General features: G+C 48.7%; 11 protein-coding genes across 11 annotated transcripts; 6 read left to right on the top strand and 5 right to left on the bottom strand.

Annotated features, from left to right (window-relative positions):
• Window positions 1–2,280: 2,280 nt before the first annotated feature.
• Window positions 2,281–4,682, top strand: Aud_010400 (uncharacterized protein; the record flags this gene model as incomplete). Its single annotated transcript, XM_043295243.1, has 2 exons — window positions 2,281–2,702; window positions 2,765–4,682. The coding sequence occupies 2 exons, from the start codon at window positions 2,281–2,283 to the stop codon at window positions 4,680–4,682; spliced, it is 2,340 nt and encodes a 779-aa protein (XP_043151178.1).
• Window positions 4,683–5,538: 856 nt separating this feature from the next.
• On the bottom strand, window positions 5,539–7,159 carry Aud_010399 (proteasome regulatory particle base subunit RPT5; the record flags this gene model as incomplete). The annotated part of the gene is made up of 3 exons (XM_043295242.1): window positions 5,539–6,197; window positions 6,277–6,692; window positions 6,840–7,159. 3 exons carry the CDS (start codon window positions 7,157–7,159, stop codon window positions 5,539–5,541), a joined length of 1,395 nt encoding a protein of 464 aa, XP_043151177.1.
• Window positions 7,160–7,557: 398 nt separating this feature from the next.
• Aud_010398 (putative trimethyllysine dioxygenase TmlH) lies at window positions 7,558–9,900 on the bottom strand (the record flags this gene model as incomplete). The annotated part of the gene is made up of 12 exons (XM_043295241.1): window positions 7,558–7,673; window positions 7,744–7,815; window positions 7,865–8,353; window positions 8,429–8,528; window positions 8,579–8,681; window positions 8,738–8,837; window positions 8,888–8,948; window positions 9,017–9,083; window positions 9,147–9,164; window positions 9,237–9,706; window positions 9,794–9,843; window positions 9,894–9,900. The coding sequence occupies 12 exons, from the start codon at window positions 9,898–9,900 to the stop codon at window positions 7,558–7,560; spliced, it is 1,653 nt and encodes a 550-aa protein (XP_043151176.1).
• A 927-nt stretch (window positions 9,901–10,827) lies between these two features.
• Window positions 10,828–12,182, bottom strand: rmtA (protein-arginine omega-N methyltransferase HMT1; the record flags this gene model as incomplete). Its single annotated transcript, XM_043295240.1, has 6 exons — window positions 10,828–11,303; window positions 11,358–11,689; window positions 11,748–11,857; window positions 11,918–11,937; window positions 12,004–12,017; window positions 12,076–12,182. 6 exons carry the CDS (start codon window positions 12,180–12,182, stop codon window positions 10,828–10,830), a joined length of 1,059 nt encoding a protein of 352 aa, XP_043151175.1.
• A 666-nt stretch (window positions 12,183–12,848) lies between these two features.
• Aud_010396 (PGAP3/PER1 family protein) lies at window positions 12,849–14,030 on the top strand (the record flags this gene model as incomplete). Its single annotated transcript, XM_043295239.1, has 4 exons — window positions 12,849–12,974; window positions 13,036–13,078; window positions 13,132–13,906; window positions 13,976–14,030. The coding sequence occupies 4 exons, from the start codon at window positions 12,849–12,851 to the stop codon at window positions 14,028–14,030; spliced, it is 999 nt and encodes a 332-aa protein (XP_043151174.1).
• A 532-nt stretch (window positions 14,031–14,562) lies between these two features.
• Window positions 14,563–16,553, top strand: agm1 (phosphoacetylglucosamine mutase PCM1; the record flags this gene model as incomplete). The annotated part of the gene is made up of 5 exons (XM_043295238.1): window positions 14,563–14,655; window positions 14,721–14,734; window positions 14,831–14,975; window positions 15,118–15,618; window positions 15,672–16,553. The coding sequence occupies 5 exons, from the start codon at window positions 14,563–14,565 to the stop codon at window positions 16,551–16,553; spliced, it is 1,635 nt and encodes a 544-aa protein (XP_043151173.1).
• Window positions 16,554–16,965: 412 nt separating this feature from the next.
• On the bottom strand, window positions 16,966–18,481 carry rrp3 (RNA-dependent ATPase RRP3; the record flags this gene model as incomplete). Its single annotated transcript, XM_043295237.1, has 2 exons — window positions 16,966–18,047; window positions 18,145–18,481. The coding sequence occupies 2 exons, from the start codon at window positions 18,479–18,481 to the stop codon at window positions 16,966–16,968; spliced, it is 1,419 nt and encodes a 472-aa protein (XP_043151172.1).
• Window positions 18,482–18,735: 254 nt separating this feature from the next.
• On the top strand, window positions 18,736–20,139 carry Aud_010393 (Brix domain-containing protein; the record flags this gene model as incomplete). The annotated part of the gene is made up of 2 exons (XM_043295236.1): window positions 18,736–18,930; window positions 18,994–20,139. The coding sequence occupies 2 exons, from the start codon at window positions 18,736–18,738 to the stop codon at window positions 20,137–20,139; spliced, it is 1,341 nt and encodes a 446-aa protein (XP_043151171.1).
• A 537-nt stretch (window positions 20,140–20,676) lies between these two features.
• On the bottom strand, window positions 20,677–21,606 carry Aud_010392 (riboflavin synthase; the record flags this gene model as incomplete). Its single annotated transcript, XM_043295235.1, has 3 exons — window positions 20,677–21,224; window positions 21,384–21,506; window positions 21,576–21,606. The coding sequence occupies 3 exons, from the start codon at window positions 21,604–21,606 to the stop codon at window positions 20,677–20,679; spliced, it is 702 nt and encodes a 233-aa protein (XP_043151170.1).
• A 299-nt stretch (window positions 21,607–21,905) lies between these two features.
• On the top strand, window positions 21,906–23,558 carry Aud_010391 (CaiB/BaiF CoA transferase family protein; the record flags this gene model as incomplete). Its single annotated transcript, XM_043295234.1, has 6 exons — window positions 21,906–22,070; window positions 22,139–22,170; window positions 22,241–22,364; window positions 22,416–22,920; window positions 22,987–23,280; window positions 23,347–23,558. 6 exons carry the CDS (start codon window positions 21,906–21,908, stop codon window positions 23,556–23,558), a joined length of 1,332 nt encoding a protein of 443 aa, XP_043151169.1.
• A 442-nt stretch (window positions 23,559–24,000) lies between these two features.
• On the top strand, window positions 24,001–25,896 carry Aud_010390 (integrator complex subunit 12; the record flags this gene model as incomplete). The annotated part of the gene is made up of 1 exon (XM_043295233.1): window positions 24,001–25,896. One exon carries the CDS (start codon window positions 24,001–24,003, stop codon window positions 25,894–25,896), a length of 1,896 nt encoding a protein of 631 aa, XP_043151168.1.
• Window positions 25,897–26,097: the final 201 nt, after the last annotated feature.

The raw sequence follows: 26,097 nt of genomic DNA, 5'->3' as shown, positions 1-26,097 counted from the left end.
TATGAGCTCTAGTAAGAATAGGCTACTTCAGCCACAAGTCGAGCTCATCCTTGAATAGCCGAGCCAAGCGCATAATAAGATTGACCGCCTCCGTTTGCAACTTGAACTTCACTACGTACTGTTAACTTGACGCCACGTTATTCCCGGACGGTGCACTATGTGGATAGTGCGTCCCGATGGTAATACGCTATAATTGTGGGTTCAGACACCGGCAAAGGCATTTGACCGCTAAGTGCACCGAAGTCATCGTTTTGGTGAAAGAGCAACGTTACCTGTTTACTAGTATCCTCTAGACCCAGTCTACACTGAAGATTTCTCGTTGTCCGGTGGACTCAATCCGGTCTCGAGGAAGTGCATCTATCGAAATGGTGATGAGAAGCCATGGTTGTCAACCCCTCCATTACCATTCTAGACGTTTTCCCGAAGTGTTCGGAGGGACGAAACAGTTGCCAAGCTCCATGGCAATCCTATTTTTGTCTCGAGTTGATGTTGATATATTAAGAACGCATATAATAATAATAATGATATTAATAATAATGTCGATCAGTACTTCTCACCAAGCACAGAAAAACGACAGACCTTTACCTATAGAGAAGTTCAGAGAGGATATGCAGCAGCTGGGCCAACAAGTTACCTCGATGGCACTTCTTGATGAATGTGGGTATGGATTGCCTATGGATCCATGGCTGCAATTGACGAGCTCTTTGAGTGCTTCGAAAAAAAAAAAAAAAATAAAAAAATAAATTAGATACCACTTGAGTGTTTCGGGACCTGGGGACTCTAAGATCAGGAGCAAGCTCGAGGGATGAAGTCTTGGTAAAAGATAGGGGCCAAACCATCCGTAAGGTAAAGTCTGATGTAAATTATTTGTACTAAATAAGGTATAGCACAGGTTGATGAAGCTAACGAACTTAGTTTTGCCTGATTAGGCTTAGTGTTGTGTTCCTGCCGCGAACCATAAACTGCCCTCTTCTACTAACCAATCTTAGACTAGCGTGGATTCTCCATGCCACAGGTGTCGAGGCATCTAGTATCCAAGGATTATCTACCACTAGTGTTTTCTACCCCTTTTTTGTTGATGTCGCGGGTGACCGTCGAATAATATCCACACTCCACCATCGTCGTCACCCTCTTGCCTCTATGTCAAATGTTGTGCATAACGGATACTGGAATGTCTCCGGCTCTCAGGCCGTCCGCAGCTGTGGGAAGTCGCAGACCAAGACCAACAATAATGGTATAAACTGTTCATCAGAGGGGTCAAGGTACTCCTTATAGTCTCCGTAATACGAACCCATCACCTGAACGCTGGGGGCTTGTGTTTAGGTGTGTTCTCATCATTACTGGATCAGGCAGTGCCACAACCGCATTCAGAAGCAATTCTCCAACTAACTCATTAGTTCTGGCTTCGATTTTTTTTTTTTTTTTTTTTTTTTTTTTCTTTAGTCCTTTTCCCGTTACTTGCCGCGTGCGCCTGCAGCCAACTGGACATCTGTGGCCCCTTTCCCCCTCTCTGTGGTTGACGCCTCGACTGCTTGTCATGCACGTTTGGCACGAGTTCTCCACAGTTCCTGAACAGGAGTTGCTGCACCTCGCTGCATTTACATGGGTGTGCTACGGAGCACTTGCATGAATAATGCCAACAACCCAAGGGTCCAAATATCTACGAGGCTGCGACTCACATATGTGAAACCCGACTAAGAGTCTCATTCCTCTTGTGGGGATGATCGGCCTTGGAGTGCCGTCCCGTTCTTCCTCTTGACTGGTCAACCCTTCCTGCTCATGGTATGTGGAAACAAAGAACACAATTCTATTTGGAGCTTGCAAAGTCAACTTCGCGAACCGCAAGACTTGAAAGGGGAGGGAGAAATAATGGGGAAACCAAAAATCACAAAGCACAGTCGATGACCCTGAGTTAGTATTCCTTTACTACTTCTGCTAATTCAGCCATATTGTCCGGAACAAACACTCTCTGTGCATCCTCCTTCGAGCTTCATTCTTTCTGCTTTCCCTTTTCCATCATCGTGCCCTATCGCGTTCCTTATCGGCCCTGGGTTTCAGTTACCCTTCGATGCTTGGACGAATCACTGACTGACTTGCAAAAGTGGATATATTTTCATACCAGAAGTGCTCTTAAACTCTTTGTCTTCCATACTTTGATTCCCCACCCTCTGTTCGCTGCCTGCCTCCATCCTGCTCGTCTTCGCTCCCCTTTTGCGGATTACTTTACTTTCTCATCCCCCTGGTCACTACATCTTTAATGCTCGTTATATACGGTCCATAATGAGCGTCGTCGCCAGTAGACACGAGACCGCTGCTGTGCCTTATACGACAATCCCCCATCATGGCCAAGTCCAAAATTATAAGGATGCTGCCTATGGGGTGACAGTCCAGCAAATTCCTTCACGAAAGTCGTCCATCTCTTCATTCAAAAGCAACTACAGTGTTTCGACTTCCCCTACTTCCTATTCTCCTTCCTCACCTACTTCTTCATATCGCCTTTGCGACTCTGCTGCTTCGCTGGACAAGATTCTGGAGCCGGTCTTCAAGCGTCTACCCCAGGAGGTATATGATGGCATTCTCAACCAACTACAGATTCTGCACACAGGCCCAAACCAGTCTGGTTGTTTGACATGCTTTCAGCGCGACCTGTACGCTCTTTCCTTGACTTGTCGAGTATGGGAAAGAGTTGTTCGAGCCAAACTGTGAGTGAATTCGACCACAGCTATTTGATGGTCTTGAAACGCTGACGAGGTTTGCCATGAAGCTATACTCGCATCCACATTATCGGAAATGATTCTCCTGCTCAGCTGAAAAAATATCGGATGAAAAGGGGCAGCCGCCTAAAACTTCTAAGACGGACCCTACGCGAAAGGAAATCGTTAGCCAACCTTGTCCTGGAGCTTCGTGTTCCGCAGATGGACCTTCTCTTCACAACAAGCAAGCACAGCAACCAATGGCAAGAATACCGAGACCTCGTCGCCTCCGTCGTAATGGTGTGCCCCAACCTGGAACGGTTGTTGGGTTTGACCATCGCGTACAACCATGAGTTCGATCGTCTGACCCATGCACTATCGACACGGAAGAAGCTCAAGGAACACACGTGGATCCTGGGGGAGGGGCCGGAGGTCTCCGAAGAAGATTCTCCGCGCAACACTTCTTGCCCGGGCAGCTTGGGTCCTCTGCAGATGTTCGAGTTTCTGGATTACCACTCTTCCTGGTCAAATCTGGATACTCTAATGCTCTATGCGCTGAACGGAAAAAGTGCCCTCGAGCCGAGCATCTTTCTTCGCATGTTCCACCTATTGCCCTCGCTGCGTCATCTTTGCATCTCATCCTTTGATGCTGATGCATTCGCGGATAGTGCTTTGCTGTGTCTACCGCCTCTAGAGTCGCTTCGGCTGGAAAGCCTGCCAGGTATCACTGATACCGGCCTCTCACAGTACACCTCCCGCCCGGAGTCTGGCTCGCTAAAGTCCCTGGCTCTCGTTGAACAGAACATTCAATCCTTGCTTGTAATCTCAAAGATTTTAGCCTCGCTTAGAAATCTAGAGCGTCTCAAGATCGTGCAGACCAACCATTGTCCGACGTTGAATGCCGACGGGATTGTTTTTCAGCCGCTGTTCGCGTCGTCCAGTCTCAAGCATCTGCATTGGGACGTCGCTTGTCCCAACCCGAATACTGCCCTGACGAGACTAGACTGTGCCCCATTCGCCAAGCCACCAAAGCATATTAACACACCGAACTCTCATCTGGCTCAAAGCATTCTCTGCTCGGGTTTCCCCCGTCTGGAGACCCTTCGAGCACCCTCAGATATAGAGCCTCCAGGAATTCTCCAGGCTGTCTGCCAGCCGATTCCTAGAGGGCAGGCCCTGATCAATTCTGACCGATACAGCCTGCCTCGGAGCTCTCATGGCTCTGTTAATACCCGCCCATTGGCCCTCCCAGCGGGCAACAATTTAACGTCGGCACGGATACGGGCGCAGACCTTCATTGACATGGCTGCCAAGGATACGGAAACCGGAATGCAAGTTCTCATCACTGATCACTCAGATTCGTACGTACCCGACAATGCCTTGGAGGACGCTTCAGATGATGAGCCTGGCCCAGACATGGACCAATACGGATGGCCGTCTCCTGGTGGGAGGGCAAAGGAAGAGCGCAATGGCCCAGTCACGGTGTTCAACTTCCGTATGCCAGCGTACATGGGCAGGGTGGGTAGTAGAACTACGGAGAAAGATGTCTCAATACCACGGTTCATACTCCGCCCCGACCTACCTGGTCAGGATGCAGATGGCGGCCTCATTGGATGGAAGCACATCCTTGCCTCAAACCAGTCGTTGACCTACGCTGCCGGAGTCGGGGTCAACTGTTTCGGCAGCAAAGGTAGCCTGATTCCCCCTCCCCCTCCTGAGGAATCGCCGCCATCCCCAGCTTCCACGACTGCCACGAGATTTGGATGGGGCAGCATTGGTAGTCGCTCAGCGTCGGGAACAAGCCCTATCACGCCTACGACCCCGTCTACTCCCATGAGCCTGACGTCTCCAACCGGGCTTCCCTGGGACAAGGATACCTGTACTGGATCCTGGAATTACAGTCACAAGAAAGGCAGGGACTGGTGGTTCCATATGGAACGCGACCGTCCAGGAAGTGTCGAAACCGTTGACGTCAAAGGCCTCTTCTGACTGAGCACTCTACGATGCGATGCTTTACCTGATGCAGTACTATACCACGATGCAACATGTACTCCGCATCTTTCCTTTTCTGTCTCAAACCCAGCAGCATACAATGGAACAAAGTCATATGGATTTACGTGCAAGCACGACGGCGTTCATCGGTTGATTTATCTCGATTTTACCTCATCGGTGGAAATCGACACCGACCATCGACATGGTTCGGACGAGCTGTTTCTCCTTTATTTTATCATGGACACATACATGCATATCTACTCGCATGTTGGATGGAATTTCGACTTCATGTCTGGACATGTATCTTTTCTCCATTCTCCCTCCTCGTTTATGAGTAAGGAGGCTAATATCTCTGAATTTCGTAAGGCGCTGCTGGAGTCTCATTCGACTGGATATATATATTCCCCTTCAGTGTCCCTGTTTGGCTTTCCTCCTGCTTTCATCCATTCGGGGGCTTTCCTGTCTTACTCGTGATTGATGAGCATACTCTGTACAGCACTGAGTCCAACTTCTACACAAGTCATGGTCGGATACCTTATACATAACGTGTATTTCGCTTAATAAAACCAGATAAAAGAGATCCGAAAGACATGCGTCGGTGCCACATGGTTCCAACACTACGTATCTTCTTGCCAGATATTCACCCCAGGATCATGAGAATTATTCATACCATTATGGCTGTTTATTTATCTGCCAAACAGATCCCAAAAACATCGCAAAATAATAAGAAACGAGCATGGTTGCATGCATACTGATGACAGGCTCTGAACGACTTAGGGACGGAAATACACGGCCTCCAAGGTAGGTGGAAAGGGATTTAGACAAGAGGAACAGCGTTAATTATGTAATATCTCTAGACATAGATACCCATGTTTGTATCCTTCTTCTTGGCCTGGACTTCAGCGATAGCATCCACGTAGTTCTCGTGTCCGACCTTGCTCATGCCTTTCCTGAGAGCAATCATACCCGCTTCTACACAGACGGCCTTCAGCTGCGCACCGCCGAATTCATCGGTACTTCGAGCCAGTTCGGCCCAGTTGACGCCGTCATCCACAGCCATCTTGCGTGAGTGGATCTGCAGGATGTTTGCCCGTGCCTCCTCGTTCGGTAGAGGGAATTCGATCTTGCGGTCCAATCGACCGGAACGGAGCAGAGCGGGATCAAGGACATCAATACGGTTTGTTGCGGCCAGGACCTTGATACGATCATCCGAAGCAAATCCATCAAGCTGGTTTAGAAGCTCCAACATGGTCCGTTGCACCTCACGGTCACCGGACTTCTCGGAGTCGAAACGCTTGGTACCCACAGCGTCGAGTTCGTCAATGAAAATGATCGAAGGAGCCTTCTCTTTGGCGAGAGCGAAGCAGTCCCGGACCAGCTTGGCACCGTCACCGATGAACATCTGCACCAGCTGAGGCCCAGCAAGCTTGAGGAAAGTAGCGTTTGTCTCTGCGGCGCAAGCTCGCGCAAGAAGGGTTTTACCGGTACCAGGAGGACCGTACATCAGAGCACCTGCAGAAGAGAAGACATGTGTTAGGGATGCTGGCCGAACGGCAACTAAGCAGGGTTCGAAAAAAGACGGTTGACATACCCTTTGGTGCCTTGATACCGATCTTCGTGAATCGCTCTGCCTCCTTCATCGGCCATACAATGGCTTCCACGATCTCCTCAATCTGCTTGTCCAAACCACCGATGTCCGTGTACTTCTCTGTCGGCTTCTCGTCGACCTCCATGGCCTTCACACGATTGTCATACTCGGCAGGTAGTGTATCCAAAATCAGATATGAATCCTTATTGACACCGATCAAATCAGCAGGCTTGAGCTTCTCGTGATCTACCAGACCGATGAGAGGAAGGTAGATAGTCTGTCTGGTCGATGTTTTGATGACAGCGGACTTGCCCACTCGGGTAGCGTCAAGATCGATGTTGGCTCCTTCTTCGGCGGCCTCTGCCTCAACATCCAGATCCAAAAGTTCGACGACGTTTCCGACGAGGTATGGTAGTTGTCTGTGAATAAAATTGTTCAGAAGAGTGATCAAACGCTTTCAGATAAATCCCAGTGATAGACCTGTAACATCGCCACCGCTCCGGTGTTCCGGGAATAAATGGCAGTAGGGCAGAGCTGAAGTGGATAGGGTGACAAGCATGTCGTACCTGTTGTTCTCAATTTTCTCCTGGTTATCCCTCACCTTCTCCCGCATAGTATTCTGTTCATGTGTCAATCGTTGGTACTCGCTCTTCATTATGCGGAGCTCATTCTCCAACATCCGTCGCCGCTTGACAATGTCTGCTGTGCTCGAGTTGAGAATCTCCTCATCCAGTAAATCATCTTCTTCATCCTTTTTCTTCGCATCAGCATCTTTCATTTCAGCATCTCCATCTCCTCCAGGCTGCTGGCCATCACCATCGCCCTGGTCCTTCTTCTTGTCTCTCTGCTCGCGTTCGAGATCCTCCAGATCTTCAAGGGTCGACATGGTAACAGGGGAAATGTGGGAGTATGTGAGCTAATTGAACTTGCGAATCAAAGGGTAAGAGTGTGTGCAATCGAGAGAAAAAAAAAGGTTGGGAGTTTGAGATGAAAGGTGGGAGGGTTGAAGCTGTCCTCGCGATGCTCTGAGCTCCAACCAAACGTCAGCTGCTCTGCCTACATCACGTGACTGATATCTACCAGCATTCTCCACGATTGTCTCCGCTCATCGCCATCCGAGGACTTTGGGCTGAATTTCATTGCTTTTTTATCTGATATGTACGCCTAACAGCACATCTTATGTTACATTTCCGACAACATAGCCTTCCCAACTAGGGGCTTCCCAAGCGTTCCATGATGGTTGACCTTTAGTCGTCCTGTAGCAAGGAAACTTGGGCTCTCCGCTTACAGCAGCAGATTGGGATTACCCTTAAAGTAAGCAAGGTTACCCAGATTGTCGATAACCTTTTCTCTTCCATATTTCAGAAGCCGATAACGTGAGATGAAGTCGTCGTTGTTGACTAATAAAGTGTTAGTAAGAGAAAGTACTGTCATAGAGTCAGTAGAAAGAAAGTTAGGAGTATAACATACTATATCCACCACACATCCGCCGCTTGCCAGTGAACTCGGAACGACCATGAAGCATTCTCCAGTTGTCGAAAACTAGAAGTCTAATTAGCCTAGTCCCTCAAAATGGCGCTTAAGCACTTACTGAGGGCAGTTCCGGGCTGAAGCTGTGTCCATATTTCTACGCCCGGGCGCTGGATAATATTGTTAAAATGGCGTGCTGCGTTATACCATCGGTTCTGCTCCTTCAATCCCCAGTTTCGTTTCGCTGCTCGATCGTAGTTGTTCCATCGAACTTGGTACAGTCGGCTCAACTCGGGATGAATTTTGAAGACAGGGGCCTGCTCTGCGGGTTGTATGCATACGTCCTCATTTCCACTTGAGTGGTATGGTTGTTTGGTAGCGGCAAGGACTCCGCAGTGTTTTGGATTTTCTTGTCGCATGATGGAGGCAGCCTTGAAACCGTCTACAAGCAAGCTGGCCCCGCCATGGCCATCTGTGTGCGACAAAAGGTGGAAGAGTTGAAGTCTAGCCGGGTCAGTGAAATATGTGTTGTCTGTATGCGCGCCTAGGAATTCCGTGGTGTAGGCAGTATCCTTGAAGGTCAAGTCCGATGTAAAGTCCCAGAAACCGCCTTTGATGTATTAGTAGGGTATTCTTCGTGTAGAAAAGTTGAAGGTGACAATAGCCTGCGGGGAGAATGTATTACCGTAATGAGTGTGTCTGATAAAGGCAATCCGCTCGAGAAGTGCCTTGGTTGATTCAGGATCCACAGGGACTCCTTTCACAAAACAGAAACCCCATTTGTACTTGACTGGCGTGAGCTGCTGAGCATATATTCAGTGAAGGAGGAACTCACAATCTCATCAAGCCATGCTAACAACGCGGCGTCGTCAGACATAACTTTGGAGTACTCGACTTCAGGGTAAGAGTCTTGATCAGGATTGTAGGATGAGAATTCTCTAGCGATGACGGGTCAATGGAATTCGATAATTTACAGAATGAAGGTAATACGAACCTGAACTTGAACGGCGCAGAGAATGTTTTCCTCTCGGTGGTGAGGTTGACATGACTATTTAACCATGAATATGGATATAGTCCCTTATGTTCATCAGAGACTTAGACTAAGTTAGCCTCTTGTCCACTGGCCTAACGTTTGTAAACTCACAGAGTACTTCAACGACGTTAGGACCGTATATGATGTCTTTAGCATTGACCGCAGGGTGTATCTAAAATGCAAACAGGTGAAAGACGATTAGCAACTACATAGGCAGCCAAAAGGAACGGCAAGTCGTACCGAGAAAGTATCCACGGATCTTTGCTTCGTCTCTGGATGGAGGCACAATGGACACTGGCAATTTTCCCTGAAGGTGCAAAAAAGCACTGTGAGCGTCAATAACGAATGCAGCGAATACTAGTCAGCTCACCTGAGGAAAAACGGTCCACTATAAGCTATCAGCAAGTGGTCTCCTCTCGAACATAAAGGCGAAAGCTATATGATATATGGGTTGACTTACAACTCCCCGTAACGAGTCACATTTGATCCAAGAGGACCTAAGCGCACTGAAACAAATCGTCTCGCAGCATTCTTCGGTATTGAATCGAACTCCGCATTGGTCTTCCTGTCAGCTGTCTCTGAATCGGTTGTGGAGGCCTCGTTTGTGGTCGCCGTCAAATTCTCCTTTCCATTAATACACGCTGTACCGTCTCCATCTCCCAATGTGTTTCCGTTGGCCTCTGTCGAAGATGTCTTGTTCACAGGCTCTGCTGATGGAGATTTCCTTTCATCCGTCGCTGAGGTCTCGGCTGCAGGCGTCGTTGAGGTCTTCTTTGCACTCTCTGAGAAAGTGTCTGAAGAAATCTGCTTCTCCTGCGCAGACGTTGTCTCGTTTTCAGGCGGAATGCTTGAGTAACGGCGGATGGGCACGGGTTGCCGATTCAGGGCCAAAGGGCGGACTGCGTTTGGCAGGCCCCTGGAGCCGACCGCCTGAATTGCCGGGTTAGTAAGGTAGCGACATGACTGATTCGCGAGATTGTGACTGATTCGAGGCTGAGAGTTACGTCGATTGCATACCAAACGCGTGTACTTCGTAGTAAGTCCGATCCTAAAATGCCTTGCGCTAACTGTCGCATTAGTCCATGTTACGAAAAAAGAGCCGTCCAAAAGGTATTACCAGACATGATTCAAGGCTCGGGGTGCCCTGAGCGAGGTATAAGGGTTCATCCTTGTAGATGCTTCCGCAGTAGCTACAAAGTGAGGTGCTAGTCGGGAAGAAAGATGTCTTTTCTCCGCATCTTGATGCTTATCTGGGGCAAAGCCCCCAATTAGATCACGTGTGTTTATTTGGAGACAACGAGTTATCAACTCTGACAATGCAAATACCTGTGATGTGTATGAAATTTTCTATCATCGAGGTACTAGTCTACGGTATTTTAGATGATTGAGACTGAAGCCTGACCAGGTCACTACGACTCATGTCCTCCGAGCTTCTATGTTTGATCTAAATCTCAGCCGAGGAACTTTACAAAATTGTTAGCTCCGCTTCTCATAAACTCACGATCGTATCGCCCATAGAACAAGGCATGAACACCCCTCCTTAGGTGCGTGTTTCTTCAGACTTTCCTCAATTCGAGTGGGCCAAGGAGAAGATTACCCGAGCCAAATGGAAGGAAAAGAAGAGTATGGATGTAAAAAGTAGATGATAGGTCAAAACAATCTAAGGAACACGTCGGAGGTGGCTGGACTGAGCGTCAACTCGGGGTATCTACTTGAAAAAATTCGAGGAGCTTCAAAAAGTCTCGTGCAAAATCAGTCTCTCCGTTCGCGCCAAGTAATGTGCCGGTCCCCTGCCATCCAATACAACGCCGAAAAACAAGAACGAAGGACGAAAGAGACCATTCAACGACCCAGAGTCCATAGAAGTAACCTTTCATATATGCAATAATGCGGCCTTACAAGGCGAAGATTTCGTTTCGTTTGACAGCATGCGATCTGTCCTCAAATAAAACGGTAGAAAAATGTTTATCAAGCAAGTATCACAAGAGATTGATGGTTTAGCACCTGCGAAGAATTAGCGCTGAAGTGCTGGAGTTCCCGCTAGGAATGACCTACATCCTGTAAAAGCAGTTGCCCTCGGCATAGCGCAACTTGTCCGCGGTCTCAAGTTTGTAAGAAAGCTGGATGTCTAGATCACGAGGGTTCTTATCGTTTGGCTTGTTCTCCAAGATACCGGACACAGACTCCTCTTCTTCAACTGTGAGAACATCGCGGAGATAGAACACAGTTTGCTTCCAGTGTGTGTACTTGGCGTGAGGCCCAGTGGAGAAGCTGATGGGTTTGTGGCAAGCAGTGAAATCAATGTCGAACCACGCAATGATGGCGTGAATGAAATCGCTGCGCTTGACGGGAAGTGAGAAAGGAACCCTGAACGACAAGTCTGCTTTGGTGACCGTGTAAAGATCGAAAGTAATAATAGAACAAGGATCCGAGACCAGAGCCTTAAGCTCGACGGTATCCACAAGGGGCTCCGTAAGGGCAATCTCCTTCATGGGGCTGTAATCGAATCCGTAAACATTATCCCAGACTATACGGAATTAGTACTCCCTTAAAAGCCTAAAATAAGCGAGGGATCTCTCACATCCGATCTTGTCATCCTTGTACTCGCCATCTTCAATCGCAGCCAAGTACATGGTGGCCTTGTCAGGGAAGATCTTGCCGCCAGGAGCAAGGTAGCGGTCCCGAGCGTACAGAACGGTATCCAGCATGCTTTCATAGAGGAGGAAGTATCCCATCCACTCGGAGATAATGATATCAACCGTGGGGAATGGGAGCTGAACCTCCTCCATCTTTCCCTGAAGAAGAGTAATCCTGTCTGAGAGGCCGTTGACCGCGACAATCTCGCGCGCCTTCTCGATGATCGAGGACATGTCCACGCCGATGACGTGCTTGGCGCCTGCCTTCGCGGCGAACCTTTGAGTCATAACATCAGTATGTGAAGCGTTGATTTATCGAGACATGTGAGACGTACATGCTCAGAATACCAGTACCACACCCGACATCGAGAACAACTTTGTCCTTGAAAATGTGGCGGTTCTGATAAATGGAATCGCGGTATGACCGAGTCCGGACATCGTCTTTCTGTGAAGAGATACTATCAGCACTAATATCAATTTGATTCCAGGCTGTATATGAACTTACAAGCATCTCCTCATGAATTCCTTAGCATGAATTTGTGTCAGCTTCGCATACTCTTCAACTTTATGTGGACAATAGGCAGAATTTACCATGGTGATCATAGCTGTGAACAAGTCAGACACGTAAGATCATACAAATCAACGGGGAAAATAGACTCATACCTGGTGAAGTAACGTACTTCGGCATGGTCCATGCCAACCATGCGATCAGCACTGCTGGTGATTACGGCCGAAGGGTCTGCAGATTGTTGTCTTTCAATACCTTCCATTTTGAAAAGAGAAATGCCGTTCGGTTGACAAGGGGGGGAAACAGACGAACAGAGAATGAAGCGAGGAGAAAAAAGGTGTAGAAGCAAACCAAGAGACCAAAGTCTGCTTTTGTGATGGGATGGGATGAGAGAAATAAAGTAAATGTTATCTCCAAACGACCCCTCAAGCTCGACTTTTTTTCCCTCTTACTTTTGCCTACAATAATAGAAATTCTCTTTCCGGAAAAACGCTAAACCTGATTAAGGTTAGTCTGAAATCTGTTGGCTAGACTTTTCTTGTAATACCCATGTGATTTCTTTAGCCCTCAGAAATCATATCTGATTAGGGTTGATATACAACACCTCGGCGTTTTGTCCGAACGCTGATGTATTATCAGGTCTCCTCCTTGTCAAAGAGGTATGTTGAAGAAAGAAGTATATAACTCTACCTGTCTACTTGTCTCTTCCCGAAATTTTGAAACAAACCTGTTATACAATTGGCACCAAGTACGCGGGGATATCCTACCCTCCTTTTCCAGAATCCAGTTCCTTGTAGATACCTACTCCGCAGATGGGAATTGCCAAGACTCATCTCCAATCCTCTGCCTTAACGCGTCAAACTCACAGCTCTCCCCTTAAAGCTTAGGGACTCCAGCTCTGCACTGCACTCCATGCACACCTAGCACTATGATTCTCCGCTCGGCCAAGCGTAAGCTTTGCTTATACTTTCTCACGTTTCTCATTGCTTCTCTAATAGGGAGGGCGACGGCTTCCTTGGGTGATCACCTACCTGATTTCAAAGAATGTGTCAAGGTATCGTTTCCCTCAATAACAACGCCTGGAAGTCTCAAAACAGCGAACTCATTGTCAAAAGATCTGTCAGGCTGAAAATTGTCGGGATGGCAATTCCGTCATTCGTATGTTAGCCAGTCTACTTCTGTTTCGTTCATGCTGATTGGTTCTCTTACAGCACTCCATCTGCGCCTTCTTTTATGGACCTGTCCAGCAGAGTGCGATTACACTTGTCAACATGTAGTAACGGACCGCCGGCTTGCCCGCGACCCTCCGATGTTGAATCCAGTGGTGCAATTTCATGGAAAATGGCCCTTTCGCAGGATTCTCGGCATGCAGGAACCCTTCTCTGTCCTTTTTTCCCTCCTCAATCTTCTCGCTCACTGGAATGGCATCGCTCGAATCAAAGAAACAATCCCAGCATGGCATTCTCTGCGGCCATATTACCTGACTTTCGGTTACTGCGGGTTGGCGTGCTGGACATTCAGCATGTTATTCCATACAAGGGATTTCCCTCTCACAGAAAAGTTAGACTATTTCGGAGCTGGCGCGAATGTGATGTACGGGTTATACCTTGCTACAATTAGGATACTGCGCCTTGACCAAGGAAAACCCCGGTACAAGCCGACTCTACGCCGTCTAACGACCATGATCTGCGTTCTTCTATACACCATGCACGTATGCTATCTCAGTTTTTGGTCATGGGATTACACATACAACATGATTGCAAATGTCGTGGTCGGAGCCATCCAAAATTTACTCTGGACAGGGTTCAGCATCGTCCGGTATCAGAAACAAGGCAGAGTCTGGATGGCCTGGCCTGGAATGATTGTGGTGTGGATTATGTTGGCCATGAGTCTCGAGTTGCAGGACTTTCCTCCTTGGCACGGGCTCATTGATGCTCACAGTTTGTGGCATCTTGGAACAGTCATTCCCACCGCATGGTGGTATATGTAAGTGCCCAGCAGATGACAATCCGCTCGTCAAAAGTAAGCCCGACTCTGATGCATCAATTCTTATAGGTATTTGATCAAAGACATCCAGAATGATGTCTCAAGCCGCAGACTGAAAGCATGATCTGGTAACGGAACCTCCTGATCACGGCAGTTGTACTGTGGATCCCCAGGAAAAATGACGTCTTTGCATAAGCCCGTCGTAAAATGCAAAATGTTTCATGTAGAGTTTTACAATAATCACAAAAAATCGAAACTTTTTCTTTTTCTTATTCCCCTTACTTTCTTTCACCCTCCTTTGCTTTAACCAAACTTTGAAGTTAGCAGTAGCCAGTCATAATCAGGTGTGGAGTAGAGTATGTTTGCTGTGAAACAGCGCCTACCACACTATTTCTTTTGGCTCACCGCTTGGGCGCTGTGGACAGCAAGGAAGAGCTAAGGTGGCCTAAGGCTGTCAGGCCAGTCCGTTTCCCTCGTGCAGGTTGCGACTGACAACTTTTTAATAGCTGGCTGGCCCTCTTCTTTGGTAACCCGTCTTTTCTAACTCCCCTTGTCCTGCTTTATCTCATCAAGGTTCAGCGACCCCTCGTCACTCCCGTTTCATCGGATTTAGGGGCTTCCCGACACGTCTTTGGCCAGGTTCCGCGCCGCAAACAATGGCGTCTCCAGCCGTTCGCAAAGCTATCTCAGAGGCCGCCTTGCAGTATGCAAAGCCAGAGGGCAAGATCTTCCAATACGGCACCGCGGGCGTATGTTGGACCTCTCGCAGCTATCTCTACGCTTGTAAAAGCTGACTTGAAATCTTTTGCTACAGTTCCGTATGAAAGCGTAAGTCTATTTTGTTTTCTCAGGAACAAAAACAACCCCGCCTCCACCGTACCCCACGATCGCCGTGTGGCAGCTCTAATGGACGGTTTATCGCAGTGACCTCCTCAACACGGTTGTTTATGCTGTAGGATTGCTTGCAACACTTCGCTCCAAGAAGTTAAGCGGACAATGGATTGGCGTCATGGTCACTGCGAGCCACAATCCTGCGGAGGACAACGGTGTCAAACTGGTCGACCCAATGGTGAGCTCTAATGGAACTTTCAACGGGGCTATGAAAGTTGAAATTTGCTGACATATTGATATAAAATAGGGTGAAATGTTGGAAGTAGGCCTCCTCTTCGACAAAAAGATATTCCCCTGATGCTGACTCTTCGTTTCACTAGGCTGAATGGGAAGCATACGCTACAAAACTCGCGAATGCTCCGCTGGAAAACATTGGTGACGTTTACGACGAATTGATTAAGGAGATCGATGTCAGCATGGAGAACCCTGCTCGTGTTGTTTTCGCCCGGGATACTCGTGCATCCGGTTCGCGACTCGTCGGCGTCCTCAGTGCTGCACTCACTGCCACGGAGGCCGAGTTCATCGATATGAAGTATATGACCACTCCCCAACTGCATTACGTCGTCCGGTGCAAGAACACTCTCGGAACGCAATACGAGTATGGAGAGCCTACTGAGCAAGGATATTATGAAAAGCTTGCAGAAGCTTTTAAGAGGGTCATGAGGGGCGTCAAGGTCAAGGGCTCTCTGACTGTTGATTGTGCAAACGGCGTCGGCGGACCTAAGTTGAGGGAACTCATCAAGTATCTGCCCGAGGACACCGGTCTCGACATTAAGATTGTAAATGACGATGTCATCAATCCTGACAGTCTCAACTTCGAAGTAAGCAACTTCCGTGACGCCCTTCAATTCCCGCGTGCTAACCATTGTATCAGTGTGGCGCCGATTATGTCAAAACCAAGCAGCGTGCCCCGCCATCGTCCAAGGCTTCTGTTCTCGATCGATGCGCGTCTCTGGATGGTGACGCCGATCGTATCGTTTACTATTTCCTTGACGAAGGCAATGTATTTCGGCTGTTGGACGGCGACCGCATCGCCACTCTTGCCGCTTCCTTCATTGGTGACCTCGCCCGCAGCGCCGGAATTGCTCAGAAACTCAAGATCGGCGTCGTTCAGACTGCTTATGCCAACGGATCGAGCACTGAGTACATAGAGAAAGTTCTCAAACTCCCATCCATTTGCACGAATACTGGTGTAAAACATCTCCACCATGCTGCCCTCCGGTTCGATGTTGGCGTCTACTTCGAAGCTAATGGACACGGCACTATTACTTTCTCGGAGAATGCGTTGAAGACCATTAAGAATACAGAGCCGCAGTCTCCGGCGCAGCAGCGTTCGCTTGAGTGCCTGCAAGCTCTCACTGATTTGATTAATCAAGCGGTTGGCGACGCCATCTCTGACATGCTCCTCGTCGAAGCAATTCTTGCTCACAAAGGGTGGACCCCCAAGGAATGGCTTGCCACATACACCGACCTCCCTTCACGGCTTGTACGTGTGGAGGTTGCTGATCGGTCAATCTTCAAAGCCTACGACGCTGAGCGAAAGCTCGAATCGCCCCCCGGACTCCAGGCAAAGATCGATTCCCTGCAGTCCCGCTACAATAAGGGACGAAGCTTTGCCCGTGCAAGTGGCACGGAAGATGCGGTGCGTGTCTACGCTGAGGCTGCAAGCCGATCGGAAGCCGACGACCTCGCTACTCGCGTTGCCAATGCCGTTCGCGATGCCGGTAGCGTCAAAGAGATCCTGCAGGCTTCTTAAACTACCAATCCTTCATATCAAACCTAAAGTCCCTTCCGAGCGTTGGTGCACTTAAAAGGTACCTGGAAATGCAGGTCTGATATCGACGGTAGTGTGGTAACGGGGAGTTTTGAGAAGGAATCGAACCACGACACAATAATGGTCTAGCGACTTCTGCGTCAAGGAAAAGTCGACCACTCGGTCTAAATTTATAGAGAATATCAGGGACTGTCCTGAATGATTTATGACATGTTCTGAGTTATACCGGAAGCAGAATATACATCAGCTGCTGTACTTTACTTTTTATCTACTTATCTCCACTCAAGAATTCGTTCGATAACGTAAGGAACTCATTGAAAATTCTGGTCATCTCGTCTGGGTATTGGCATCATAATAAGTAGTTAGCGACTTTTTTGAATTCTATACTTCCACCTTAGCCTTCTTCTTGATCCATCTCATCTCGAGAGCGTTTTCCTTTGCCGAATTTCTTGGCCCTGGTGCCTCTCTTCTCATCAAAGTTCTTCATCTCCATAATAGCCTGCCGTTGAGCCTCTCCGACACGCTCAGCCAGGACCATTACTTCGTCCTTCTCTAACTCGTACTCATTGAGCTTCTTCCCAAGTGCTCCCTCTATACGTAGCCATATTTCGACATCATATTGCGTCACAAAGCTAATAGCAACACCACTCTTTCCCGCACGGGCCGTACGGCCTACACGATGAACATATGTTTTAGAGTCGGTGGGCAGGTCAAAATTCAACACGACGTCGACAGACGGAATATCAAGACCACGGGCGGCGACGTCCGTCGCGACGAGAATGTCACGACTGCGGGAACGGAACTTCCCAAGAGCGCCTAATCGAGCAGACTGGGAAAGCTGACCATGCAGCGGAATGGCGCCGAAACCGAGCGACCGAAGGAGAAAGCTGATTCTTTGTGTCTCGTGAACAGTGCGAGTGAAAATGATTGCGGACTGACCGACGAATTCGTTGAGGAGGTATACAAGGTAGATATCTTTGTGTTTGTGGGGAAGGAAGAGATATGACTGCAGGAGTGTCGAGACGGTCTGGTACTTGTTTGAGGATACAGATACGCGCAGTGGGTTTGAGAGCGACGCTCGTTGCAGCGACTCGACCTTGGAACTCATGGTTGCAGAGAAAAGGAATGTGCGACGCTCTCGGGGGAGAACTTTGAGGATTTTGTCGAGAAGGGGCCCGAAGTCCATGTCAAGAAGTCTATCAGCCTCGTCCATGACGAGGTATTTAAGAGTACGTAGCGAGAAGCCCTTGGTGTTTTCCAGGTGGTCTAGCAACCGACCAGGTGTAGCGACGATGATATGAGGTTTCTTTCCAAGCGCAATCGACTGTGAGACCATGTCCATACCTCCGACGATCACAGCACATCGAACGTTGATCGTAGAACCAAGGCTTTCAAAGGATTTTGAGATCTGAAAGGCCAATTCTCGGGTAGGCGCGAGGATGAGGGCGAAGAAGGATTGTGGCTTTTCCATTAGAGCTGTGGGTGGCTTGTCAGATACCGGGAACGACAGAAAGTAGACATTGATCATAGAACCAAGACACTCAAAAGATTATGAGGCCTGATGGAGCCATACCTTGCAATATAGGAAGAGCAAAAGCCGCTGTCTTTCCACTTCCGGTTTCTGCTAAACCGATCAAGTCACGACCTTGGAGTGCTAAAGGGATCGATTCGGCTTGAATCGGCGTAGGAGCCTTGTAACCCATCGTTTCACATGCTTCGCATAATTGCTCGATGATCCCTAGATCTTTGAAGCTCTTAGGGGCAGGCATTGTCTCTGTGGACGCCGCTTCATCTTGCGTCTCAGCAGTATTATGTTGTTGAGCAACGGAGTCCTGAGAACTTGCTGATTCAGCGTCACTCTCATGTTCCGGGGCCTCGTGGGCGATCTTGCGCTTCTTGACGTCCGGCATTGTGGTCGGATAATTTTCAAAGCACTAATCGATAGAATTCGTTGGATTTCAGATCTGCTCTTCTATGTATCAGTAAAGAAAAATAATTTTTGGGCGCCGCAAAATTGTTGATCCGAGCTCCTCGCGGCTTTGCTCCGACAAATCTACTTTTTTCTGGACCTAAGAGAAAAGGTCACACTCTTGTCCAGACAGCAGAGGAAGCAATTGGGACTCATTTTTATTCCCAGTATTCTCATATCTGGTCTTCTATTACAATGGCCAAGGCACGTACGAAGAAGCGCACACATGCGCGGGCTCAAAATGCCTCTGCCGCCGCCAAAAGCAGCATGAGCAAAACTCCGAAGTCTATGGTTATCAGAGTCGGCGCTTCGCAGGTTGGTTCCAGTGTCAGCCAACTGGTCAAGGATGTCCGTTTGATGATGGAGCCAGATACAGCTGTACGATTGAAGGTAAGCGTGTCCTCGAGCAGGCTGGCGTGTTTGAAGTCGGTAACTGATGATCGGCCACTGCAGGAACGGAAATCCAATCGACTCAGAGACTACACGGCGATGACGGGCCCTTTGGGTGTCACTCATCTTATGCTTTTCTCAAAATCTGCTACTGGAAATACTAACATGCGATTGGCGCTTACACCCCGCGGTCCAACCCTTCATTTTAAAGTCGAAAGCTATTCTCTGTGCAGAGACGTTGAGAAGGCATTGAAGCGCCCAAGAGGTGGTGGCCAGGATCACAAAACACCTCCTTTGCTAGTGATGAACAATTTCAACTCGCCAAATGCTACTGAGGATTCGAAAGTACCGAAACGTCTGGAGAGCCTTACAACCACTGTCTTTCAGTCACTTTTCCCACCCATCAATCCTCAGGCTACCCCCCTCTCCTCCATTCGCCGTGTGATGCTTCTGAATCGCGAACTTATCGCCGGATCAGAGGAAGAGGAAGATTCCTATGTTTTGAATCTAAGACATTACGGTATCAGTACCAAAAAGACAGGCATCTCGAAGCGTATCCGACGCTTGGACCCTAAGGAAATTCGCAGTCGGGAGAAGAGAAAGTCTGCCGTCCCAAACCTGGGGAAGTTGGAAGATGCCGCCGACTATCTTCTTGACCCCTCAGCCGCCGGCTATACCTCGGCGAGCGAGACGGAACTGGACACCGATGCTGAGGTCGAGATTGCAGAAAGCACCACAAAAAAGGTCTTGACAAAAAGAGAATTGCAGCGCATGAAGTCCGGCGAGAAAGCAAAGGCCCAGAAAGCCAATGCCCCAGAGGTGGAGAAACGTGCGGTCAAGCTCGTCGAACTGGGTCCACGCCTGAAGCTTCGTCTGATCAAGGTTGAAGAAGGTCTTGGTGAGGGCAGAGTAATGTGGCACGACTACATCAAAAAATCAGAAAAAGAGGTCCAATCATTGGATAAGAATTGGGCCAAGAAGAAGAAGGAGAAGGAAGAGAGGAAGAAGCAGCAAAGACAGAACATTGAGAAGAAGAAGCAGGAGAAGGCCAAAGCTCGAGCTGAAGGAAAGGGCGGTGAAGATGACGAGGACGAAGAAGACGTGGATATGGATGACGAGGATGAATGGCTCAGCGATGACCTGGAAGACGATGGAGAGGGAGTCCAGGCGCACGATAACGACGACGACGATGAGTCCATGGAAGAATGAGGCGGAGAGGCTGATACTCATACGACTTTTCAACCTATGGTAGCTACGGAAGAGGCGGTTTTTTCGCATAAAAGTCCGGAGTAATGGTGTTTTATGAGGTTGATATGAGTTGTGTCTTTGGTAGGACGAATTTATACCCTTTGTCGAGTGTCCTCCACAAGAATGTATAGGAATTCAGATGCGGTGATCACCCTTCTGCTCATGCCGCTGAAGGCACCTCAGTGTGCCGTGCACAAGAACATGACCCTTGCGTCCCTTAAGCCCTTATATATAGACTACAAACTTGACATACTCAAATCTACCTATCTTATGCAAACAGTATGAAGTGTTGTATGACATGCACCACCGTGAGTTCTTCGACTTCCCGTTCATGATTATCTTCTAGCTCCAGCATCGGTAGAGTTTTGTCATGGTGGGATCGATTCCATGGTCCCAAGTACGATACATGGAAGTCATTGTGATTCGGTCATCCTGGTTAGTTCTGAAGTGCAATCCCATTATTCAAGACGGTCAGACCGTGTTGGTTTGTTGCTTTATTCACCGCTTTAGCTTCTCATCTACAATGCGAGACACCATTTTCTCCAGGATGCTCATGTCCCCTCCAGCGGTTCCAGCAAAGTAACCCTGGACACTCTTTTCGACGTATTTGCCCACAATGTCAATCTCTACGTTGACATAATCCCCGGGCTTCTTAGCAGCTGTCACAATCTTCTCTTGTGTGTAGGCAATAAGCATGATCTCAAAGTACCCGTCTGGCCCATCCACAGCCTTGGTCACCGTCAAGCTGGCTCCATCCAGTGTGACAAAGCCCTTCTCCACGATATATCTCATTACACCCTGATCGCGAGGCTGTAGTCGGAATACCAAGGAGTTCTGATCCGGAGTGACGGACAGGATTTTTGCGACAGTGTCGACATGACCCTGTACGAAGTGACCGCCCATCCGCGTCTCTGCCAGAACAGCCCGCTCAAGATTTACCCGGGAGCCCTTTTCCAATGCTCCCAGGTTTGTCCGGCGAAGCGTCTCGGGGGCGACGCCGACCTTGAACCAGGTCTTATCAAATGCGGTTACTGTCAGGCACGTCCCTTTTGATAGATTAGTCTATTAGGTCTCCTTGGTCGAGGGAAGCTTAAGCTCATTGATGCGCTTGCAGATGAGACGGAATGACAGAAAGACAACGAATATTTCAACAGCTTCGCTATTACTTGCTGTTGCTAAGCATCAAGGGCAAGTGAAGTGCATACCATTTACACTAATACTGTCGCCAAGGTGGGCATCTTTGAGGATCTCTTCGCAATCAGAAATGGTCAGTGATGTTCCCCCGCCCCCACTTGACGATGTGTCGAGGGGCTCCAGAGACGTAACCGCTAGAAGTTGCAACAGACCTAATTAGTCTTGTGTCTGATACAATAATTTTCGTAGATGGAAAGACTCACTCCCAATGTACTCAACGAGGCCAGTGAACATATTTTTAAGTAGAAGGAATGCTCGAGATCCGATTATAGTGATAAGATGGGTCTGGTAGTGAGGGCAGGAGATGCCGAAACAGCTAACTAGCTGACCTCGGCTTGGTCTGCCGTCGGCCATCGGGGAAATCGCTGAATCAACCATTAAGAGCGGCTTCGGCCTTCAAGTGATCAAGGTCACACCTGCATCGCCTGCCTCACGGAGGGCTGTCAGTAATTGTGATATATTCCAATTGATATGCCATTAAGTGGTATTTTACATGCGCAGTAGCTTAGCCTTGAAAGATGAACGCCGCATGGATGTTACAACGGGCGATGGCTCGTCGGCCATCACTTTACCCGTCAAGAACTATTATTCTCAAGTGCACGCCGCAAGGGCGACGCTTCTCAGCAATCCCTACAAGCGATGACACTCTTCCTCTCAAAGGCATCCGAGTACTTGACATGACGAGGGTATTGGCTGGAGTGAGTCCCCTGTTTATTCTCTCTTATCGATACTAGAGTCCATACTGATTCTTACCGCGCGCCGTTAGCCATACTGTACACAAATTCTAGGAGATCTGGGGTATGTTGAAAGCTCATTAATTAATGGTTATCTGGCAACCAACTGCTAACGTCGGTCCTCTTCGAGCCAGAGCAGATATTATCAAAGTGGAGCATCCCGCGCGCGGTGACGATACGCGTGCTTGGGGACCACCATACGCAAAGTATACCGATGGGTCTCATGATGGCCCTGGGGAAAGCGCCTATTTTCTAGCTGTATGTGACGTCCAGAATAAATAATGAGCGTTCAACTTACATGTGCGCCAGGTGAACCGCAACAAAAGATCCATCGGCCTTTCCTTTGCTCATAAGTCCGGAATCGAGATTTTACACAAGCTTGCCACGGAATGCGACGTCCTAGTCGAGAACTACCTTCCAGGCACCCTGAAGAAATACAGTCTCGATTACGAAACGCTACGATCTATCAATCCCAGATTGATCTATGCAAGTATCACAGGGTACGGCCAAACAGGGCCATACAGTAACCGAGCTGGGTACGATGTCATGGTCGAAGCAGAGATGGGACTCATGCACATCACTGGAAGCAGAGGCGGCGATCCAGTCAAGGTCGGCGTAGCTGTTACGGATTTGACAACAGGGTTGTATACATCCAATGCGATCATGGCTGCCTTGCTTGCCCGTATGAGGACCGGACAAGGACAACATATCGATGCTTGTTTGAGCGATTGTCAAGTTGCAACCTTAGCGAATATCGCGAGCTCGGCTCTGATCAGTGGTGAGAAGGACTCGGGTAGATGGGGAACTGCACACCGTAAGTTCATGCATGGTAGATTACCGGCGATTGGTGAGCTCTCAATCGCTAACGGGCAGTGTCAAGCATCAATTGTACCCTACCGAAGCTACCAGACCCTTGATGGTGATATTCTTTTTGGGGGAGGAAACGACAGGCTATTCGGCGTCTTATGTGATCGACTAGGGTTCCCCGAATGGAAGACGGATCCTCGCTTTATCACCAACCGCGACCGAGTAAAGCATCGGGAAGAGCTTGATGGTCTGATCGAGAAGACAGTTAAGCAGAAAACCACACAGGAATGGCTCGAGATCCTGGAAGGAAGCGGGATGCCATATGCCGCGATCAATGACATCCAAGGGACACTCAATCATTCTCATGGTAAGTCATCCGACGAACTCAAACGACCAGGTGAAGCCATTCACTGACATGGAATCGTCCGGGTAGTGCAAGCGCGAGGAATGGTTACAGAAGTTGATCATCCAGCTTGTGGTCCCATCAAATTAGTTAACACTCCGATTAAGTATTCGCATGCAACCCCAGGAGTCCGAAGACCGCCCCCGACTCTTGGCCAACACACCGACGAGATCCTCGAAGACATCCTCAACTATGATAAAGTCAAGATTGAGCTCCTCAAAAATGAGGGCATTGTGTCATGACACGTGTCGAGTCATCTCCAACACGGAGGTGAACCGGATCTGGCAGACCAAATACTTGTTCCGATTTTGTGGGGATTGGAGATTGTATGTCCCTGAGGGAGTGAATTCCTTTGTGACTACGGACGAAGCACGACGGCGGCCGTAAAAATCCATGGGCGTACTTAGCTTTTAGGCATATTTGATAGGAATGATGAAATGATTCTATAACGGCAAGGCTTCAATAGATTATCGTCAAGGTTGATGACCCGATAACAAGTTACGGGTTTGGAATTCCTCAACTGCGCGGGGAGGAATCTACAATCACGTGAGAGTATATAAATCTGGATCCGTTCACCCTGTCATATCCTTTGCTACTCAGTGACAGCAATTAATCAAAGTTGAGGAGATTGACAGGCACATTTATACCCCGTGCAACCTTGCCTATTCAGTCTAGATTTGGGGAATGTCACGGCAATATGGGGCTACTTCTTCCCTGGAATCTACTTTAGACGGAACACCGAGCACCACGTCAAGCCCCCATCCATCAGTTTCGACAGTTGAAGGAGACACAGCCAATAGCACTCCTCCTTCCTCGATCGATTTATCATCGAAAACGAGCTGTTCGACAGGTACGGTTCGGGGGAAAGTGCAAATACCGAAACTTTCAGCGGCCACTACAGAGCTCCTTGCACGGATCGCTGGTAACATAAGAGGAGACCAGCAGAACAATGATAGCTTTGCTACCCGTTGGGGCACCTCAACTTTTGATCCAAGCTTGGACAGTTTGAATTTTCAAAGGCTAAACACGATGAAGGCGTCCTCCACAATCATAGAGCTGCCAACGGCGCCGTTCGCTTATACGAACAATACATTGGCACCTACAGCAATTTCCAACCAACCCCCTATAGCGTCTGAGGAAAGCTCCTCGAGGCCGAAGAAGCCCGTTGCTATTGCTCCCAAACCAAGTGTAACAATATCAGCTGGCCCATCGGCGCCATCGGCGCCGTCTCAGATACAACCAACATTGCCATCACAGCCTACCGCTCTGATACCAAAGGCTCCTCTGCTCCCGTCACAGCCTACGGCTCTTATCTCTAAGGCTCCTATGGTCCCATCAGCGCCGTCTCAAATACAACCAACATTTCAACCACAGCCTACGGCTCTTATCCCTAAGGCTCCTCTGGTCCCATTAGCCCCGAAGGCTGCAAAAGTACCAGGCGGCAGCCTACAAAAAGCAACCCCCAAATCACGCTCACGCAAAAATGCTTCAAATGGGTCTAGAAAATCGAGAAAACGAAGACGCGGTGGTGATAGTGACGGCGAAGACATCATAAGGGCTGATGACTCCAGTTCAGATGAATCGGACATCGCCCCTACCGCTACTCAAACAAAGTCCGGCCGGCAAGTGAACCGACCGTCATTATATGTGCCTCCGGCTTCATCTCCAGCCGTTTCCAAGACGAACGGCACTTCCTCCCATGGCTCAGAAACTACAGGTGCTCGAAGACACAAGCGCGTTTTTCGCAAGTCGAAGGAAGCATATGCTAACTGTATGCATTGCCAAAGAGGTCATAGCCCGCAGAGTAATGCTATTGTATTCTGCGACGGGTGTAATCGAGCATGGCATCAGCTCTGTCATGACCCTCCGATCGACTCTGATGTTGTGAACGTGGTGGAAAAGGAATGGCACTGTCGAGAATGCAAGCCTGTGCAAATCTCCATCGTCCAGCCTACAGTAGTGAGGAGCAATCCTGATTTACAAGCTCGGAAATTTGCTCCAATACATCACCATGTGCCCTGTCCCAAGATCGAAGTAGGAGGCGAGCTTTTTTCAGCGGAGGAGCGGCGGGGTTATCTGTCGAGCCTCTCCCATGCAAGTCTCGTCGAGCTTCTTGTCACTATATCTGACCAGAATCCCTCCTTGTCGATGTTCCCAAGCAACTTAAAGGAACTGCAGACGTCGAAATTCTTATTCACCTCAAACATATCAGCTGGTCCAGTCTGTGCAGCAACGTCCACCCACACACTTACAACAACCGAAACACCAGCTTCCCACACGGAGAAAGACACGGCTTCTGAGAAGCCGAGTACCGAGAATACTGAGGAATCATTGCCATCAGCTTCTTCTTCAAGGAAGAGACACCGGTACGAGTCGGATGAAGAGTCAGAATACGAGGAGTTTCAAGAGCATCGACTGTACCCACGCGCTGGAAACGGGTTCCGTCTTTCGGTCAAAGTCGACGATATTGACATTATGCGTGAAGACCAAGCTTGTCCCACATTCAGCTATGCATTGCATGGACCAGCCAAAGCTCGCGCCGAGGCAAATGAAACTGCACCTGTATGGGGAGCTGCGTGAGGGTACTGACTCGATTCGTCTTGATTCCTTGCTCTTCTATATTACTCATTTTGATTCATGTCTCATCAGAACGCTTTTCTTGCCTCATGATGTGTTTTTTTTGAAATGCTTGCGGACATGGAGTTGTGTAGGTTATCTTTAGGCATGATGTGCTGGATTGGAAACATTCATGAGGCGCGTTATTCAGCCACGGTTCTATCT

The sequence above is a fragment of the Aspergillus udagawae genome (assembly GCF_001078395.1).
Source record: "Aspergillus udagawae IFM 46973 DNA, scaffold_9, whole genome shotgun sequence".
NCBI lineage: Eukaryota > Fungi > Ascomycota > Eurotiomycetes > Eurotiales > Aspergillaceae > Aspergillus > Aspergillus udagawae.
Note: the sequence above shows the minus strand (reverse complement) of the source record. Positions and strands in the feature narration are given on the sequence as shown.